Source organism: Cebus imitator, unplaced genomic scaffold (assembly GCF_001604975.1).
Source record: "Cebus imitator isolate Cc_AM_T3 unplaced genomic scaffold, Cebus_imitator-1.0 Scaffold171, whole genome shotgun sequence".
NCBI lineage: Eukaryota > Metazoa > Chordata > Mammalia > Primates > Cebidae > Cebus > Cebus imitator.
The window spans coordinates 1,188,930-1,209,488 of record NW_016107486.1 but is presented as its reverse complement, the minus strand read 5'-3'; the positions used below and the strand labels follow the sequence as shown (position 1 = coordinate 1,209,488).

The 20,559-nt window shown below is 32.6% G+C and overlaps 1 protein-coding gene across 6 annotated transcripts in view; it reads right to left on the bottom strand.

Moving 5' to 3' along the window:
- DYNC2H1 (dynein cytoplasmic 2 heavy chain 1) overlaps positions 1-20,559 on the bottom strand; it is a 390,963-nt gene that overhangs the window by 246,337 nt on the left and 124,067 nt on the right. For 5 of the 6 annotated variants that reach the window (XM_017544781.2, XM_017544786.2, XM_017544784.2 and 2 more), the window contains exons 64-70: positions 17,344-17,364; positions 14,906-15,004; positions 13,172-13,295; positions 4,904-5,067; positions 3,131-3,250; positions 2,424-2,558; positions 921-1,064 (exon numbers count right to left, since the gene is read on the bottom strand). In XM_017544781.2, coding sequence (XP_017400270.1) covers positions 921-1,064; positions 2,424-2,558; positions 3,131-3,250; positions 4,904-5,067; positions 13,172-13,295; positions 14,906-15,004; positions 17,344-17,364 — 807 coding nt within the window. The remainder of the gene's footprint in view (positions 1-920; positions 1,065-2,423; positions 2,559-3,130; positions 3,251-4,903; positions 5,068-13,171; positions 13,296-14,905; positions 15,005-17,343; positions 17,365-20,559) is intronic. The other variant, XM_017544782.2, reaches the window with a different exon arrangement.

Genomic DNA, 20,559 nt, shown 5'->3' with positions numbered 1-20,559 from the left:
AAAAGAAAAGAAAAGAAGTCCATCCATTTACTCAGTGCTGTAAAAAAGCCAAGCCTCCTGCAGAGGTGCTGAAGTTGGCAGTCCTGCCATCAAGTATTCCCACGTACAACACCAGATGAGCAACTGGGGGTGCCTTAGCAACCCCAACTCTCAAGTCTTCCCCACTGAGGTCCTAGATATTGTGAAACAAAGAAAAGTCATCCCTGCTGTGTCCTGACTAAATTTCCAACAGAATCAATAAGCATAAGAAAATGGTTTTAATTGGCCAAGTTTTGGAGTAATCCAATACTCAACAGAAATAACTAGAACAATGTGCATATATGGGAAGTGGCTAAAGTATGGTATAATCTCACCATCTTTTAAAAATATTAAGTTTATATTCATTGTTAGAAAAGTTGTCCAGAATACACTAATACACTTTTTAAAGCACAATATTGTATCTTTTAGTTAAAACAATTTTTTATCCTTTAATATATCCTTCCCTCCATGAGAATATATGCTTGATAAGGCAGTATACAATTGTATCCCCATTATCTAGAAAATTACAGCCTTAAACAACAAGGATATTTAACAAAATGTTAAATGTTGTTTTCTCCAGGTAATGATATTATAGGGATAATTCTTATTTGTATACTTTTCAGAATCACTGGGTTTTTTTTAATGAGTATATATTACTAATTAACTTATACTCAGAACATAAATTGTTTTCATTAAAAGGACTATCACTTTTATATTGTTAAAAATATAAAAATAAATTAAGTAACTAATTTCTTTATATAGCTTAAAGGTGTTACATGTGATCTTTTGGAACATAATTCTATGAAAGTTTTCTTAAGAAATTTTTATCATAAATTAAGTACTATACCTAGTAAAGTAATCCCTATAATTCAATCTCAGCTACAGGGTAACCAACAGCTTACCTGTTTGTTTTGTAGAGCTCGTTGGAAAAGTCGGAGAAAAGCAGCCAGACTAAAACGGTACATGTTATTAATTTTGGACAAATCAGAAATAATGAAATACATCTTGCTGGCACTCTCAGCCAGAGGAAGATAGGCATCCCGTTCCTATGGATCAAGAGATCGGCAGGGACAGGGTATAAATACCTTAGAATTAGTGCTTTACTGCCACCACCTAAAGACTGTAATGCATGTTACTACCCAAGTAAAAAAAAAAAAACCTCTTAATTTTTCTATACACATGAAACAAATGAAGATGATGAATAATGGTTTCTAACTAAAATGGATAGCAAAACCTAGTTTATCTTCCTCATTTTTATAAAGCGGCAGACATTATATATCCTAATCTATTAAGGATCCTATAACAAAAGACAATAAACTGCTTCTGCTTTTATATAACAGAAATTTATTTTGCCCAGTTCTGGAAGTTGGAAAGTCCAAGATCAAGGTGCCAGCAGATCTGGTGTCTGGTGAGAGCTAGTTTCCTGGTTCACAGGAAAAACTGCTTCTTGCTGTGTTCTCACATGCTGGAAGGGGCTAACAAACTCCCTCAGCCTTCTTTTATAAGGGCACTAATCCCACTCATGAGAGTTCCACCCTCATGACCTAGACACCTCCTAAAACCCCCACCTCTTAATACTATTACACTAGGGATTCAATTTTCACATATGAATTTTGGGGGTGATGAGGAGACACAAATAGTCAGACTATAGCAATATATTTTAAATACCTTTCTACCTCTGAGTTGACAGAGCTAGAAGTGGTTCACAGATTAGTCTTAATGAGGACCAAGAGCACTAGTATTAGGGGAAAGTGGTAAAATGAAATAGTAAATACTTGTGATCAGGGAATAGATGATGCAATTTTACATTTCAAAAGGGAATCAGTTAAGGTAAAGGAAGACAGCACAGCATTATTAGGCTATCTGATGCAGAGAAAAGTTCAAACTACCAGTATAGGATTGGTGACAATAAGAACACTGATGATATTGGAGGTAGAGAAGACAACTCTAACAGGTGTCCACATTAGGATAATAAAGTACCTAGCACTGTTCAATGTGAGCATGAAAAGAGCCAATAACTATAGCTTAGAGTGTATAATCCTTTTAATTAGTACATTTAACTTAAGAAAAGTTCCAAGAATGGCAATGATATTCTCTAATACTCATTTTCATTATACTCATTTCCAATTTCAGTACAAAATTGTAGCTCTATCTTAGATGACATTATGCCAGAAATCAGTAGAAGGCAGCACAGTATATTGACAAACAGTCATTATCCTCAGTGTGCCAATATCTGAATTCCCTCTCTATAGTAACTACAATTAAACTCAAGGTTCTGATGTTTTTGAACAGCTTTTTTTTTTAACATCATCTTTCCCCTGAGGACATGATTCTACATTTCCTATCACATTAACTTAAATCTTCAAGAAAATATCATATGAAATTACAAAGAAGGAAATAATTACTTGATCAAGGGAAATTTGGAGTTTGTAAGATTCTTTAAGTGACTCTTGAATAAGTGCACTGCTTGCTTTTGTCTGATTCAAAGACTCAATCAAATCCTTATTTTCCAAGATATTGCCTTGAGATGTGGCAAGTGTCTGTAGGGAAAGTCAATAATATGAACATTATTATACATATAAAAATAACCAATTAAAGCAAGCCCATATTAACTGTCATTCATTTGATGTTTATGGAGACTTATGTTATTTTAGAAGAATTTCAACATTTTATAGCCCTCTTAAAGTTTGTTTTTATTATAGCCTTCTTATATCAAATGAATTAATAAATTATTTTATGAAACTACCTAATTATCAAACATAACAAAGTATTTTGTCAATTTAATAAAAAATAAAAATTCCTTAAAGTTACAAATTAAGTCGTAATTTCTTGCTTTTAATGCTTCTTGTAATTATGATCATATAATTAAATAACAAAACAATAAAATATACAGAAACTAATTAAAAATTGCTTGTCTTAAACATTGCTCATTAAGATCTTGTATTCCAAAATACAGCTCTCCTTTTTGTTAGAATTTTGACTGTGAGATATATACTAATATGCCTTTGGAAAAAAATTATTTAGATACTATTAATTTCCTAAACACTATTATTTATATTTATTGAAGAAAAAAGTAATTTGAAAAAAATAACCTAAAGAGCTAGACTTTTACCTCTAGAAGAGATTCTTCGAGCTTGGCTAGCTGTATTTTCTTATCTTCTTCCTGTTGTAATAGTTTCGTTTTCTGTTCTTCTAAATCAGGTTTCTCATGCTGAATAGTTAAAGCTAAAAGCTTGGGAGGGAAAAAAGGCAAGGCAGTTCTAGCAATAAGGCTTACAACAAAACAAAAACTTCCTGTAAACAGGCCTTGTGTTTGACAGACTATTAAAATACGATACTATGTTATCTCATTTTGTTCTTTCTAATTAAACATTAGACACCTTCAACAATTACATCTGATGAAAAAGAGACAAAACGAATAGTTAAGCTCATCAGTAAAATACTATTGTATAAAAGCTGTAAGAAAGTAGATTACTTAACATATCAATATGTAATATTTGGTTTTAAATTATATTAAATATACTAAATTATGAGAGCCAGTACTTTTAAAAGCATTCACGATAACAAATAAAATGATAAAATACTACAGCATCAAAACCACAGTGAGATACCACTTCACTCCCACTAGAATGGCTATAATTAAAAAGATAAGCAATAACCAGAGTTGGTAAGGGTATGGAAAAAGAGAAACCCTCCTACATTACCAGTGGGAGAGTAAAAAATGTAGTCACTTTGGAAAGATTTGTTTGTTTCTCAAATTGCCAAATATAAAGTTACCATAAGACCCAGCAACTGCACTAAAAAACCATTGTATTGTACATTTTAAATCAGTAAGTTGTATGGTATGTACATTTTATCTGTTAAAGCTGTTATCTGTGAAGCTATTCAAAAATGCCATGTCAAATTGTTAACTCTGAATACTAAAATAGAGAAAGACATTGGTATAAAATATGTAATTTAAAATCTGCTGTACAAGCATCTTTATTTAGTCCTTGCTAAAGTAAGACCTACAAAGCTCCTTTTTGCAACTACTGTGGAGATCTTTAGACAGAAGAAGCAATTCTGTCAATTAATTCTGCCAAGTTTCGAGAGATTGTCACATTGTTTTATTTAAAAGAAGTGTCATCAAGTCAATCAAAAGATATTGTTCATAAAAATATACTTGATTCATATGGTATACAAAGAAATATTTTGAAAGGACAATTAAAAAAATTGCAATCAAGTAAAAACTGCAGCAAATATGAATTGTATCATATAAAGCAAAAGATGAAAAAATCTACTATTGTTAGATGAGTAAAAAATAGGATGATACTTAAAAAGTCAACTGGCATTATATCATTAAAGAGGAAAAAATAAGTTAGGCAACATGTAAGTATGGACATTAAAAATCATTTTGAAATTTATGCAATAATTCTAAACTATAATGAGCTACATGAAGATAAATTGACTTCAAAGATGCATGTCTTCTGATAGTTAAAAAAAAAAAATGCTGGATCAGGAATCAGAGACCCTTAACTAGCTGAACAAGTCAATTTGCTACACTTTACACAATTAAATTTCAGTTTTCCAACCAAAAATGTAATGCAGGTGATCTTAATCTCTATTATCCATCAATCTCTCATATTCTACCATATATAACAGAAATAAACTTTTTAAAATTAGAGTTATATTAAAAGAAGCAGCAATTTGACATTAGCAGCAAAGGTACAGGTCCAATACATACGATAAATAAGTCAGAATGCTTCACTCCAACATACAAGTATATTTTCAAAATCATAAATTTAAATACTAATCAGTCTAACAAAATAGCTTCTCATTCAAAATATCTAATAAGTATATAAAGCTCCAAAAGATTCCAAGGTAAATTATTATTATCTATGTATACCTGCCCTCGTAATCCACTTCTTGTGGTAGTAAAGTTAACCTCAGTAACAATGGAAGCTGCATCCGGTGGAATAAAAGGATTTGGGTTTCTTGTTGACAAAAAGAGGCGAAATTCTTCATTGTAGTCAATAATTTTGTCACCTATTTGTACCACATAACGTGGCCCTATTTAAAAAAAAAACACACAATTAGTTGGTCTAAATCTTCTGTATTTCATTACACACTATTTGAAAATATAATCTTTAAGTACCTCTAAATATAGGTTTTTCAATGAAGTCTAAGACAGCAAAAGTTAGGCTACCTGAGACACTATTAGCAGAATGTTCTATTAATCAGCACTTATGCAAGCAATGATAAATAATACTCACTAACAAGATTCTGGGATGCTGAAGCACCCAAGGAATATCTATTCACATTCAGTATGGTTTTAATGTTAATATGTTTCATATTCCAAATTGCTCTGAAATAGTGTGTTATAGATGACAAAAATAGAAATTCTTAATCATATTTTTCTTTACTTCTAAATTCATCATTTTAAAAGTATTCATTGTACTAGTATTTAAGATATAGTATTTGAAAACAGACTGATGGTTAAAAAAAAACAACAATAAGGATTATCAACATATGTGTAACTGAAAAATGCGTATTATTGACAAAATGAAAGGGCAACCTACAAACTTGGAAAGAGTTATTTAAAAACCATATATTAGAGGGTTAATGTCCAAAATTTAAAAAGAAAAAAACTCATACAACTCAGTAGCAGAAAGACAAATAACCTGATAAAAAGCAGGCAAAGGACCTGAATAGACATCACTCCAAAGAAGATATAAATATGGCCAACAGGTATATGAAAAGATGCTCAACATCACTTATCATCAGGGAAATGCAAACCAAAACCACTATGAGATATCACCTCATAGCTGTTAGGACAGATATTATCAAAAAGGCAAGAGATAACAAATGTTGGTGAGCGTATGGAGCAAAGGGAATTGGTGGAAATGAAAACCGGTGCAGCCATTATGAAAAACAGTAGGAAAGTTCCTAAAGAAATTAAAAATAGAACTACCATATGACCCAGCAATCTCTTTCTTTTTTCTTTTGAGTATGTGACCAAAGGAAATAAAGTCACCACCTTATAAAGATATCTGCACTCCCATGTTCATCACAGCATTATTCACAATAGCCAAGGCATGGAAACAACTTAAATGTCTATCAACAGAACAGATAAAGAAAATGTGGGTCTGGCATAGTTGCTCATGCCTGTAATCACATCAATTTGGGAGGTTGAGATGGAAGGACCACTTGAGGTCAGAAGTTCAAGATCCATATGGGAAATATACTGAGACCCCATCTTTAGAAAAAAAGTCTTTTTTAATTAGTTGGGCATGATGGTATGTATCTATAATCCAACATACTCAGGAGGCTGAGGTCAGAGGATCACTTAAGCCCAGGAGTTCAAGGTTACAGGGAGTTATGATCATACCACTGTACTACAGTCTGGACAACAGAGTCACACTCTGTTCTAAAAAAGAAAAAAAGAAAGGAAAAGAAAAGAAAACACACACACAATGGAATAATATTCAGCCATAAAAAAGAAGTAGAACCTGCCATTTGCCACAACATGTATAAATTTGGAAGACATTATACTAAGTAAAGTAAGCCAGAAACAGAAAGAAAATTATTGCATGATCTCAAATATACAGAGACAGAGAATAAAATAGTATTTACCAGGGGCAGGTAACAGGAGAACTAAGGGGGCGATGAGGAGATGTAGTCAAAGAATACAAAATAGCTTATATGTAAGATGATTAAGCCTAGAAAGCCAATGTACAACATGAGGCTATAGGTAACAAAACTCTATGGCATTTGGGATATTTTGCTAAAGGAGTAGAGTTTAGCTGCTCTTGACACACAAAAAGTTGATAGATATGTTAATTTGCTTTACTAAAGAATTTTATAATCTATATGTATTCATAATATGCTGTAAACCTTAAATATGGAAAATAAAATTTATTTTTTTTAAAAAACGTCAACAAAAAAGTTGAAAGTTAAAGAATGGAAAAGTACATACCATGTAAATACTAGCCCAAAAAGTGTAACCATTCTAATATCAGACTCTAAATCTTGAAACATTTCTAGAGATAAAGAACATTTTATACTGATAAATAAAACAACTGAATAGAAAGATATCACATTTCCAAAAATGTATGCATCTAATAACATAGCTTTCAAAATATTTAAAACAAGAACTGACAGAACTAAAAGACAAATTCAAAATCACAGAAACTTTAGGATATTTATCTCAATACATGATGAAGCAAAGAGAAAAAAAGAAGTCAGGGTGTAGATTTGAACATCACAATTAACAAAATTGACACTATAAACCTGTACAGAAAATTAAGCCAAACAAGAGCAAAATTCATACAATTTTCAAGTTTCATAGAACATTTATAAAAATGAACCAAATGCCATATCAAAAAGAAAGCTCAACAGAATTCAAAAGATTAAAATACTTTACAATATGTTCTATGACTAAATGGAGATAAGCTGCATATCAGTAACAAATATGTAACTAGAAAATCTCCAACCACTCGAAAATTAAACAACAAAATGCTAAGTAATTTATGAATCAAAAAAGAAATTGAAACTTGGGTAGGAAGATGAAGAAGGGCTTACAGGAAAATTGATAGACATAAACGCCTATATTAGAAAAAGAAACAACCATCAATATTTTTATTTTCTATTTCAAAAATCTAGACAAGACCAAATGAAATCTGGAGAAAGTAATAAAAATGAAATAATAAAGACCAACATCAATTTTAAAATACAGTATAAAAAAATCAACATTAAAAGTTGTTTGGCTACACATGGACTTGGGAAATATGGGAACATTAAATAGTGGGGACTCCAAAGATGAGGGAGGATCAAGGGCTAAAAAACTTCCCATTGGGTACTATGTCCACTATCTGGGTGATGCAATCAATAGAAGCCCAAACACAGCATCATGCAATATACTCGTGTTTACAAACCTGCATACGTACCCCATGAATCTAAAATTAAATTTTTAAAAATTGAAAGTTGGTATTTTGAAAAGATTAGTAATATTTATAAATCCCTATCAAGACTATCAATGAAATCCTATTGATGAAAAGGATAATAAAATTTATTACTGTCAGAAAAAATGAGATATCATTACAAAGCCAACAGACATTGAAAAAATGAGAATATTTAAAATATATACTATGTGATAGACAAAACAAACACCTAAAAAAAATACAACTTAACCAAAGCTGAAACACACTAAAAAAAAACACAATATGAACAAAACAAAACAATCCCAGTATTTAAAGAGCCATAGCTCATATTTACCAGCTCTTTACAATGAAAGATAGAACAACATGGGATATTGTGCGTTGTGTTAATAAAAAGGGATTAATAGAGGCTTGTTATAGGATTTTGGCTTGTATTAGGTGATTTATAAATAATTCAAGGAAAATGTGTTTTTCCTGGGAATTGGGTTGTGATCAGAAAGAGCAAACAATGGTTTGGTACCTTAATTTTTATCTAGAAGGTAAGAGAAATGGAATGGGACTAAACTATAATTGATAAAGAAGCAGGAGTCACTCATATTAACTGGGAGAAGAGAATGTTTGGTTACTTTTGTGGTATGGAAAGTGTTCTTGTTTTTTGTGCTCAAATATGACTGTGGTCAGAGAGTGACCTCTCTGATGTTGGTGTTTTATGAAATATGTGTTCAACAGGAGTAGACCAAGGCCAAGCTATTAGAATCCAGCCAGATCTCAGTCTAGAGTAGTCAGGTGCTGCCTTTTTTCTTTCTCATTTACTCAAAGTACAAAAAAAGCCAAACTTCTCCATGCTGTTATAAGCTAGGAATGTGGTTATTCTTGTGGAGCGGGGTGTGGTAAATAAGTGGGCTTCTGGTGTGCTAATAAAGCTCTTACATCTTGATCTGGGTATTTATACAGGTGTATTCAATTAGTAAAAATTCATCAGCTGTACATTTAGGTATTCTTTTCTTTATGAATATTTATATTTAAATAAAAAGTTAAAATTTAAAAATTACGGTTTTTTTGACTAGTAGAACTAGTCATGAAAAGGGAAGAACAGAATGCTGCTGCCATTCTGTATCATTTGACTTTATAACCCATGCAGGTACTACTTTGATACAACATTTTAAAAAATATTTTAAAGTAAATATTTTATACTCTAAAAAAGACTCTTCAGTATAAGTCCCATCTCTTACTCACAGAAAATCTTTTTTTAATTTATTTTTTGTTGTTGTACTTTAGGTTCTTGGGTACATGTGCAGATCATGCAGGATTGTTGCATAGGTACACACATGGCAATGTGGTTTGCTGCCTCCATCCCCCCCTTATGTATATCTGGCATTTCTCCCCATGCTATCCCCCCACAACCTCCCCACCACCCCGCTGTCCCTCCCTTGGCCCCCTCCAACAGACCCCAGTGTGTGATGCTCCCCTGCCTGTGTCCATGTGTTTTCATTGTTCAACATCCACCTACTCATAGAAAATATTAAATGTAGAATTATAGAGTCCAACATAGTCTTAACTGTATGAATTTTTGATTTACATTGGAATTAACCTGTGATGCAGTTAATTTTGACTACTTTTTTCCTCTGACCACAAAATCTGTGTTGTACTTTAGATAACTAAAGACAGAATGATTAGGCACAGGAACAAGATTTGGTCTTTGGCTCCTTTCCAGGGGAAGTGTTAATTTACTTGACTATTGTTTTCTGAACCAATATCAGGCTTAGGTATTTTGGATTTTTTTTTTCAGTCAACATGTATAATAGAATGAACATTTGGGGTGCTTGGATACATGGATATATTTAGATGAATTCACTTCTATATTTAGATGAAGTAACTTCTATTGCTTACTTCTATAACAATCAAATAAAGATTCAGGCAAGATGAATCTATAAGGTATACCCAAATCCTATCAATATTTATAGCTGAAAGCAATGTATTATGACAGAAAGTGAAAAAGAATCTATATTTTTACACCAGGCAAGGGTGCTCCACAATTTCATCTGTCTGAATTTTGGGAAATAATGCTGTATGAACGTTTACTATGACCACTCAAATTTAAACCAGGCAGTGGCCACCATAGATTCCACAGTACCTGCCATAACAATGACTGTAAAAACTGCTGTCCTAACTGATGCTTAGTATGCAGATTGCAATATTGCTAATTATTACTAATTATTTCCTTTTTATATTCCTTTGGGGAGAAGACCAAAATCAGTTAATCTTTTGTACTCAGGACACCTTTATAAGTCCAAACTCTTCAGAAATATATTATCAACTGAGTTAGATGAATTCAAGTACCATGAGAACCTCCATATAGGTCCAAATTCCATTCCATTACATAGTTAAAATTTTGATGATGGTCTCCAGTGAGAAAATTTTTCACATTGTATTGCATACCACTCAGGCACAACTAACTCAAGATGAATGGGACTTAATTAAAGGCAAATCCAAAACTGTGACACCCAAAAAACCAAATAAACCTTGTCCAAGGAGGTATCCCATAGCCCATTACAGACCAACTGCTTGTTTTACAGACACTAAATACAAAGAAAGAAAGATAACTAACATCTGAATACTCTCTTGGCCTATAAAAAGCAGCATGTTCCATACCTGGAAATTTTAACATAGCCCCTACATGTTTTCAACAAATGTGGCTAGTTTTAAATCACAGCTCCTGCAAGAGGCAGCTTTGGAATTAATCGAGGCAATTGTAAAGCAATCCTTCTCTTAGGTCTCTATATCCTTCAGGTGCACAGAATTACAGATGTCTACAACTAACCTCACAGATGAGCAAATCCAATGCAATACTACAGCCATCAACTAACCACAAGTACAATTTCTGGCAATCTATAGCACTGGATATTCTGTACAATGAGCTCACTTCAAGTAGTGTTCCTGGCTGAAAATATGCCACTCTGAGACCAACTAAAATATACCTGTCCAGAGACTCATGGGTTGGAACTAGTGAACTAGCTTAAGGTCTCTTAAATTTGTGCTGAGAAATAATTTGTTGTAGGTAGTTGTCCTGTCCATTTTAAGATGTCTCTAGCATAGAGGCCTTCCACTCCAGCTGTGACAACCAAAAATGTCTCCAGACATTGCCAAATATTCTCTGGGGGACAAATTTGCTCCAAATAGAAAAACACTGATCTACCAGTCTTCAGGCCATTGGGTCACCCAGACTCAACTGGACTATCAAAGACATACAGAGAAATACCTTTTGAAAACAGAAACAACAATTAATCACAAATTTAACCTTTATGTTGCATATACACATGCTTGTCTCTGAAGCAACCATGCCTAAAGGGAGGCATCTGGACTAAAAGAACCAAGCAAAAATGTTTAGCTGTCATCTGTAGTATAATTCCTGGTTCCATATGCAAACTCAACATGGAAATAAAACAGCCATAAAGGATTGGAATGGTTAATAAAAAATACTTTTGATGTCTATTGTTCGTAAAACTTAAAACTATTAGCCAACTACACTAGCCTCTACTGCAGCAACTTTTATACAACTAGCTAGTCCAGTCTTAATCTATTTACCAACTGCAAACTGCCACATCTACCTTCTGCCTTGGCTGAGCTCCTAAGCACATAGGAAATAAAGCAGAAAAGAAAAGAGAGAGAGAGAGAGAAAGAGAATTTGATGAACTATTGCCTTGCTTTTCTATGATAAATAAATACTTAAGGAGATTTTTGAAGAGCACATATTTGTAGAAGAGAAGTACATTCTATTCCTATAGTTATATCTGCTTTGAACACAGTACGTAGAAAAGTAATTTGTATATCTTAGATTATGCACACTGGGATGTAAACAAGCTTGGCACAAACTTTGTTTTATGTGGTTCTAGGATTACCATCCTCTGTCCCCAGAGTTAACGTGCAATGAAAGGACAGTATCTGGGATATACACAAAGGGGTTAACAGACTACTTTGACATTAATTCATCCAACTCTGGGGAGAAGATGGAAAAAGTAAGATAAGGGCAGTGATTAACTCTCTTTTCCTAATTCTGACATAAACAAATTGACCTAAACAGCCTTGCACAACTATCTAGAACAGTTCAAAATGTGAACAAATAATGACATAAAATGTATCGCTCTTTTCAGGGGACCTAGTCAACACTCCACATATGCCGTTAAAACCTATCACTAACCAGAACTCATTAGATTTATATTCAATGAGTCCTTCAGGACCACAGTATAGAATGACGAATGTCAAGTTGAGATGGCCCTAAAAGTTCATTTCCTCCTCAAAATAGCATACCAAGAAACTAGCTCAACAGGTCTGAGTTATCCCCAACAAAAGGACCAGAGACTGAGCTCTGAGAGACAATCCCATTCCAGCAAGGTCACTTTCTTGATTACAAAACTTCTGTTGTTATATAGAAGCTTAGCTATTCCCTGCCCTTCATGCCCATAAAATATATTAAGAGGATAATGTCACAAAGGCAAAGGTCCCACTACTTGAGTTCTTATATCAACCAGTGCTAGGCCAAGCATATCTATGTGGGGGATAATAGATTATCAAAGAATAGTGCATGCTTTGCTATTTCTCTGTTTTGCCCCAATAACACCAATTTTCTATTTAAAGTTTGCAATGCTAGCAATGTATATGGTTTACATACATGTACATATATGTATATGTCTATATATGTATGTGTATACACTTTGCATGATATGCTTTTTAAGTTTCAAGGCATCGCTTTCTAATTGTCAAAGACAGGGCTGGGTTCCTATGCAGAAAAGGGTTAACATAGCAATCTTGAGGCTCTTTAGAAAGGGCTGCTTGCAAAGTTGGCCCATAAGCAGCACCTGGGAACTTAGATTTTGGGAGAGTTCCCACCATCCTCAAAACTCAAAAAAGTAGCTCACTGTGCCTAAACTGTTTGTACAAACAATATGTTTGTACAAACAATACTCCCTGCTTTCCTTCAGGGAGTCCAGAATTTTGTAATGTGCTAGAAAGAGTGTGCTTACATAATCAATCCCCAGTAAACTATAGGTACTAGATCTCTACTGAGCTTTCCTGATTAACAACATTTTACACATATTGTCACAACGTATTGCTAAAGGAATCAAGCACAGCATGTGTTACACCACTGGAAGAGGACTCTTGAAAGCTTGCACCTGGTTTAATTACTTACTTTGGAAATTTTAAAAATATTTACACTCCGAAAAGTGTCAACTATTTACCTTGAGCAACCAGATCTCGTCTCAATAATGGATAAAGAACAGGTTCTACACCATCCATCTCTTGTATAATAAGGGTTTTCCCAAAACGTACTGCTAATTCAAGAGCTGTGATAAAATTGCTATCCTAATTGAATAAAAAAAGAATACACATTAATTCTTTTATTACTTCAATATTTACAAATATCCTTAAGGATTATAAATGAAGATATTAACAGAAATAATATGAATAATAATTATTCATGATTGTTTTTCTACACATAAGTATTTGGTGATGAATTATTTTAGTTGAATTATCAAAAAAATTTCACAATTTAAACACACAAATGAAAATTTTAACATTTTTACAATTGCTGTTAAAAAAGAAAACCATATAAACTGAGATCTAACCTCCTTACCAATATTTACGTGTATTTTGGTATATGGTACATATTGTTAACTATGAGCACAACGTTGCAAAACAGATCTCTAGAACTTTCTCATCTTGCATGACTATAACCACTGAATACTAACTCTCTATTTCCCCTCAAATACAAAAGCCTTTCTTCAATTTTCTACAATAATTTCAAATTGTTATAGAAACACAATCTCAAATTCTATATGCAATAAATTACACACCTAGGTATTAATAAAAACCCTACTTTGCTTATGTTCAGAATCACACATTGAATGGGGGCGAAAAAGGCAAGATGATGAATTCTAGTAAACTTTTCTTGGTGTAATAGGTCTAACAATTCTGAAAAGAACCTTCAGACAAAATTCAATAACATAATCAAGGATTTTAAGGCTTTCTAGATAGGGAAGAAATAATTTTAAATATCACCCAAGGAGTGTGTGTGTGTGTATGTGTTGTGTGTATATATAAATATGTAGATATATAAAAATACAGTTACTTGTATGTATGTAACCATATATCTACATTTATAACTATGTATAGTTACAGTTTTAGTCATATATATAATATTGCAAACCATAAATGATTTGCATATTTGCAAACCACAAATGATTATTAAAGTATTTTTATATATTATTTCATTTATAATTCTTCTTACCACAAAAAAATAAGGTAGATATCCCCACTTTACAAACAAAGTAACTTTTAGAGGTAATTTTTTAAACAGCTGAAAATATCTATGAAAAGTAATCATATACTAGGTCTTCTTTAAAAAAAAAATAATAACCTAACCAAAAATAATTTCCTCTGCAAGATAAACATGAAACTGATAAGTCACTACCAAGAAGACTAAGATTACATTTCACTGACCAATTATCAAATCTTGGTATCCATTAAAGATGTCTGTCAAGGAGTTAAAGAAATTGGAAATTATGAGAGGCATTCGGAGAAACTGTAAACGTGCTAAAAGGCTAGAAGTCTTTTCTGATTCTCCAAGCTAAGTTAGAAGCTCCTACTTCTGCAGCATCTTATACTTGTGACATTAGTCTTAACTTAGTGCAAAGCTTATTTAGTTGTTTCTCTAACCTACTAGACTGTCATCTTCAAAAGGAAAGGAACTCACTATTAAATTCCCACGGCTTAGATCAATACCCAGAATCAAATAAATATTGTTATCTCTTTTTTACAAATTAGAAAACTGAAGCTAAGAGTTGTATCTCTTGCCCCAGGTCCGATACAATAGGACCCACTGTTGAATCTATGTTTTCTGATTACAGACTCCAAGATCTTTTCACTATAAGATGTCATTCCTAATTGGTATGTAAATTATAAGTAATACATACCTGCTGATTAATAACTTCTAAACGTGAGTCTTTCAGATGTGTTTTTAACCACTCTGTAGCTTGGGAAGAAGGATCTATAAGAAATGGGCACACTCGACTCTAGTTCAAAAAAAAAGGAAAAGTAATATTTTTAAATGATTATAAGCTTTCATTTAAATGGAAATAGTGTTCCAGAAATTATATCAATTACTAAATGAGCTTTTCTCTCAAGCTTTGGAGGACACAAATATATAATAACCATGAAAAAGAAACAAAAATACTATTTTTAGCTGCATCAGAAGCCATATTAATAAATTTTCAGTGACCAGGAGTTATATATTAGGTAATTATATTTAGCCACAGTATAGAGAGTATAGTTGTACTTAACACACAATAACACAGAAAATGTGTATTAACATTATGCCAAACATGAGCTTTAGTCTCAAGCTGATGTCACTTGCACCATTCTTTTTGGCTTTTGAAATACACAGTCAAATTATTCCCTAACTATATATATTCTTTGTTTGAATAAAAACCATAAAGACCTTAAAAAAGAAGTATGAGCAAACCATTAAAATACTGCTAATTATCAATATAATTGTTTACATTTTAAGAAATTAATTCTTCTAAAGCAGTACACATCTAATATTATTACTAAAGGAGCATCGTAGAAGAGAAAATTACATGGGCTGTAGGTTAAGATCTAATTAAATGAACTAAAAACCAAATTCATTACAGAACATCCTGCACTAATTAAATTCTTTAAAAAAGGAAGTTAAAAACCAGTGAAAGTGCTCTCCACACACAATGGCACTTAGAAGACAGATGAAAGCCAATTATGTATGTATAAAATATATATCATATATATGACAAATTTAAGTCATCTAACAATCATTACTACTTAGTAAGATTTAAAGGGACCTAGTTTTTCTTAAGTTTTCACATGTAGTTGAAAAATGTAATAAATTGTGTGCATATAAGAATAAGAGAACACACATGAAAGTCAGAGTAAACTGAAAACTTAAAATGGGATACAGCAGTCCCCCTTATCTTCAATTCCTCTTTTCATGGTTTCAGTTACTCATGGTCAACTACAGTCCAAAAATAGGTAAGTACAGGACAATAAGATATTTTGGCAGACAGAAAGACTACATTCACTTTACTTTTATTACTGAATACTCTTATAGTTGTTCTAATTTATCAGTGTTGTTAATCTCTTACTGTGCCTAACTTATACACTGAACTTTATTATAGTATGTTTAGGATAAAACATAGTATGTATGTATATATACACATGCATGTATAACAATGGTATGTGCTGAATACAATGAGAAATTTTTCTTCAAAGTTTTAGCTTGCTTAAGTTTCCTTGTCCTTTGTTTCTGCTTTCAAGGCCAGACTTCCTTACTCTCTGTGCTCCCCCTCCCCTGGTGAACAACCTTCCAGCCAGTCCTTATCAATAGAGCCCACATTCCACATCTGCTACCCACTCTGTGAATTATCCCTCCCATCACCGTGGCTACTCCCACCGAAACTGATCTTCCCACCTTTCCACCAGTGTAACCGCATTCCTGCACTTTTCAAGTTAGCCAACCAGGTTCGGCTTAGATAGTGCGGTCCAACCCCAGCCAACAGGGGAATGACACAGCAGTAGGGGCTACCTGCATCAGGGATAAGAACCCCCCCAGTTCAGGTGTGCTCTCGCCGTTGCTCCATCTGTGAGATGCAGCCTTCTATAGAAGTAAATTGCCTTGCTGAGAAAATTCTTTGTCTAAGTGCTAGTTCTTTTTTAGCACCAAGGAACAAGCATTTGTTTCTAACAGTATGTATTTGTGTATAAAATAGCATGTATGTGTTATATAAAAATGTACAACCCCATATATATATGGGGTTCAGTACTACCTGAACTTTCAGGCATCTACTGAGGGTCTTGGAACACATCCCCAGTAGAAAAGGGGGGAACACTGTTATATCTAATAAGAACATATGTGTTATCTCAGTGGCACACCAAGAGGGAGAGAGATAGTGGGAATTATCTGCCCTGTGGATGAATAGTTTTATATTACCAATGTTGTTTAGAATTGCTAGCACATGGTGATAATAAAGAGATGAATTACTTTAAAACAGCTTTATTATTATTTTAAAATTCTCCACAGACAAGGTACCTTGTTTTCACTTGCACCCAAAGTAGACTACTCCCATCATACCTCCTGCCATGTTACACTGCATGATTGTCAGCCAGCATCTATTTCTAGAGGTTTTATTTACTGTTCCATCATGTAAATATATTATTTGAAGCAAAATGACATGCTTAATAAATAGCCTGTGAAGTGTTACCATGGCTCTGTACCTAAGTTTTTTATCTAATTTTATGCTAGCATTCCATAGCAAACATTTCACAATTTGACACTTTGCCTAACTACAAAAGTAATTATTTTAAAGTTTTTAAAAGTTCTTACCCATGATTTCAAACCAATGATCTGATGCAGTTAAATGAAAAGAAGAAAGGTAATGTTTCAAAATGGTTTTAGCAAAGAAAACATGCTTAAGAATTTCAAAGGGCACTTACAAGTTTGTTGTCATCTTATTTATACTTTTCCAGAAAGGTTTAGATAAGATTTCTATGGTACATTTTATCTCTTTAGTCCATGATTAAATATAGTTAAATTCTACCTTTAACTAACTATAATCAACCCCAAAATGTTGAGCTTTTGTTTATTCATTTGTTCATTAATTCACCTACTACATGTTGGATAATAACTTTAGTAAGATAATACAAGAATTACAGAAATTAATAAAATACATTCCCTTAACCTCAATAACTTTACCTGCAATAAAGATGCAAAAATAAAAATGTCATCATCAAGAGGTACATAAGTCGCTACTGAAGGATGACAGGTGAAGTCAATGGCTAGAAAACAATTCAAGTCAAACTAAGCTAAGAGAAATTAGCTAGGCAAAGAAGTGAAGAAAGAAAAACATTTCAGGCAAAAACAACAGCATGATATAGAGGTGAATAAAAAAAGTTTGGAGTGTTTGGAAAACTTTCAGCACTCTGATATAGCTGAAGAAAAACAAATACGGGCAAAAATGATCCATATAAAATGGCAGGAGTAATCTGGAGTCTGTCTGATCATGATCAGCATTTTATGCCATGTCTAAGGATATTGAAATTTTTATACTGAAGGCAATGGGAAATCACTAAAATATATTAATTGAGGCAATATTATGATCAGATTAATGTTTTAGAAAAATCACTCCAATCACAGTAAAGGAGTGGTACTGGAGACAAGTAACCAGCTGGTATAAAGATGTATTTATCCAGATACAAAATGATGAAGGCACAAATGAAGCCACTAGCAGTGGATGTGATTAAAACAGGATAAATTCTGTTTGAGAAATAAATTTGACAAGATTAGTTGAATAATTACTGAATGAAAAATTAAAGAGGCATATTAAGAATGATGTGCAGGGTTGTAGCTTACATTACTGAGAAAAACTGTGATATCTCTGTTGGTAGAAAATAAGAGAAGCAGGTTATAGGGAGTGAGAGAGAAAGAAAAAAGAGTTTTATAGTGAAGAGCTACCTTGCCTACCCTGCATATCCCACTAAATGTATTTCTGATGGGTTATCAATAAGAACAGATGATCTAAGCCAACCAATTAGAATCCATTTGGGAGAGTGGCATATTATCTTTGGTGCAGAGGGAGTGAATGACATATCTTTAGTCTGGAAATATAAATTCTAATAATGATAAAAATGGAGTCACCAATGGTCAAGGTTAACAAAGGGTAAAGAGAACCTGAGAATAAATCCATCTCTTAAGACGGAGATAGAGCTCTCTTGGTAAAAGTTATTTTAATTCAGGAACTTGCCCCAACCTTTTAGACATGCCACAATGTCCAGCTAATTTTTATATTTTTAGTAGAGAGAAGGTTTCACCATGTTGGCCAGGATTGTCTCAAACTTCTGACCTCAGGTGATCTGCCCACCTCAGCCTCCCAAAGTCCTGGGATTACAGGCATGAGCCACCATGCCCGGCCAACTTTAGCCCAGTTAATGAGGAGATGTATTATCCCTCTGAATCACAAATGCATTTTACTTATCATGTCTAACCATCTTTTCCCAGTAGCCCAACTAATATATATTTAGAGATTTAATTTTACATACATGGTGATGTTAATGAGTTGATGTTACAGATTATGTGCTATCCAATCACACCCTTAAACTAAAACTAATTTTAAATCTAGTATACCTTACAACTGAGATGGAGTGTTGACCATAATGGCAAATTCATTTCAACAAAAAAATTACCCTAAAAAATGTTTCCACTGATTTTTGTTTTGTCATATAAATGCAGGCAATTATCTAAAAGGAACTTACCAACATTAAATACAAAGTAAAATCTAAGCTTATTAATTTCAAAAGCAATTTTCCCATATGTATCATGAAAAACAATTCAAAATATAAAATTAAGCATTTTCAATTAATATCAGTAAAAAAATTATTCTGATAAACATATTTTGTCTAGACTTAGCACCCTCCCCTTGTTTTTTATGGAATACAAAAGAATTCTTAAACTTTTTCTTTTAATTTGCAATCAATTGCTTTCTTGGATTATTGAAGCATGAAGAAGAAGTGGCTATGAAACCTTGGGGCGGGAATAACAAATATAATAAAAAGCACATAGTTTGTTATAATGTAATATGTTTATTTATATAAGTATTTAGAGTGTTATATTTGTGATTCCACTGTGAAAATAATAATGAAAAATTTTTTTAAAGTAAATTTAAAAACAGGCTAAATAAAGTTAAAAGAAGGCAAAACTATTCAACTAGTGGTCAGCAACTTCTCTACTGGTAAGTTACCAATATAGTGGGCTGCAGTATAGTCAGCTGATTAATAGGTCTAATAAAACAGAACAAATTATCAAGGAAGGAACAGGACCCATGATATGAATCTTATAATACATTTTATACTACATACGAGGAGCACTTTTAATGTTCACGCTTTCTTTGACACTATGGAGTTACAGAATAAGAATAAGGAAATAGTGTGTAGGCAGAGAGAAGGATTGCAGAGAGGAAAAGGAATACTAATATTTATTATGAAATATAAATTATTGACAGAAAGAACACAAAAATCACATTATCAAGAAGTAAAAAGTATCTTCCAAGTGCCATGTCAGAAAAGTAAATCAAGTTAATGGGAAAAAATCAAACTTTATACAAAGTGGTTATTTGTGTACATGGCTTTGAATTTGGTTTTCACATTCACTGACAATAAGGTTATGCTATTTTTCATTTTAAGTAGCTTCTGGAAAATGTGCATTATGTGACAGAAAAATTTTCCAAAATATGTGTATGATTATCTCTAATAAGCCACAACTTATCTTCAATTTTTATAATTTTGTTTGGCAAAATAAAATAAAAATATAAAATTTATGAAGTCATATATTCTAGTCCATACTCACGAAGAAACTATATAACCAATGAATTGGATATCACTACAATATTTCTATTACTATTAATAGAAAATACAATTTACAATATTTTACCATGAAAAGAATGCCACTTTAGTTTATACTTTTATATTAAGGTAAAAAATAAATTATACTGGAAGTTTTACATTCACTAGCTGAATCATTAATGAGTTTTCATTAGCAAAATATTTT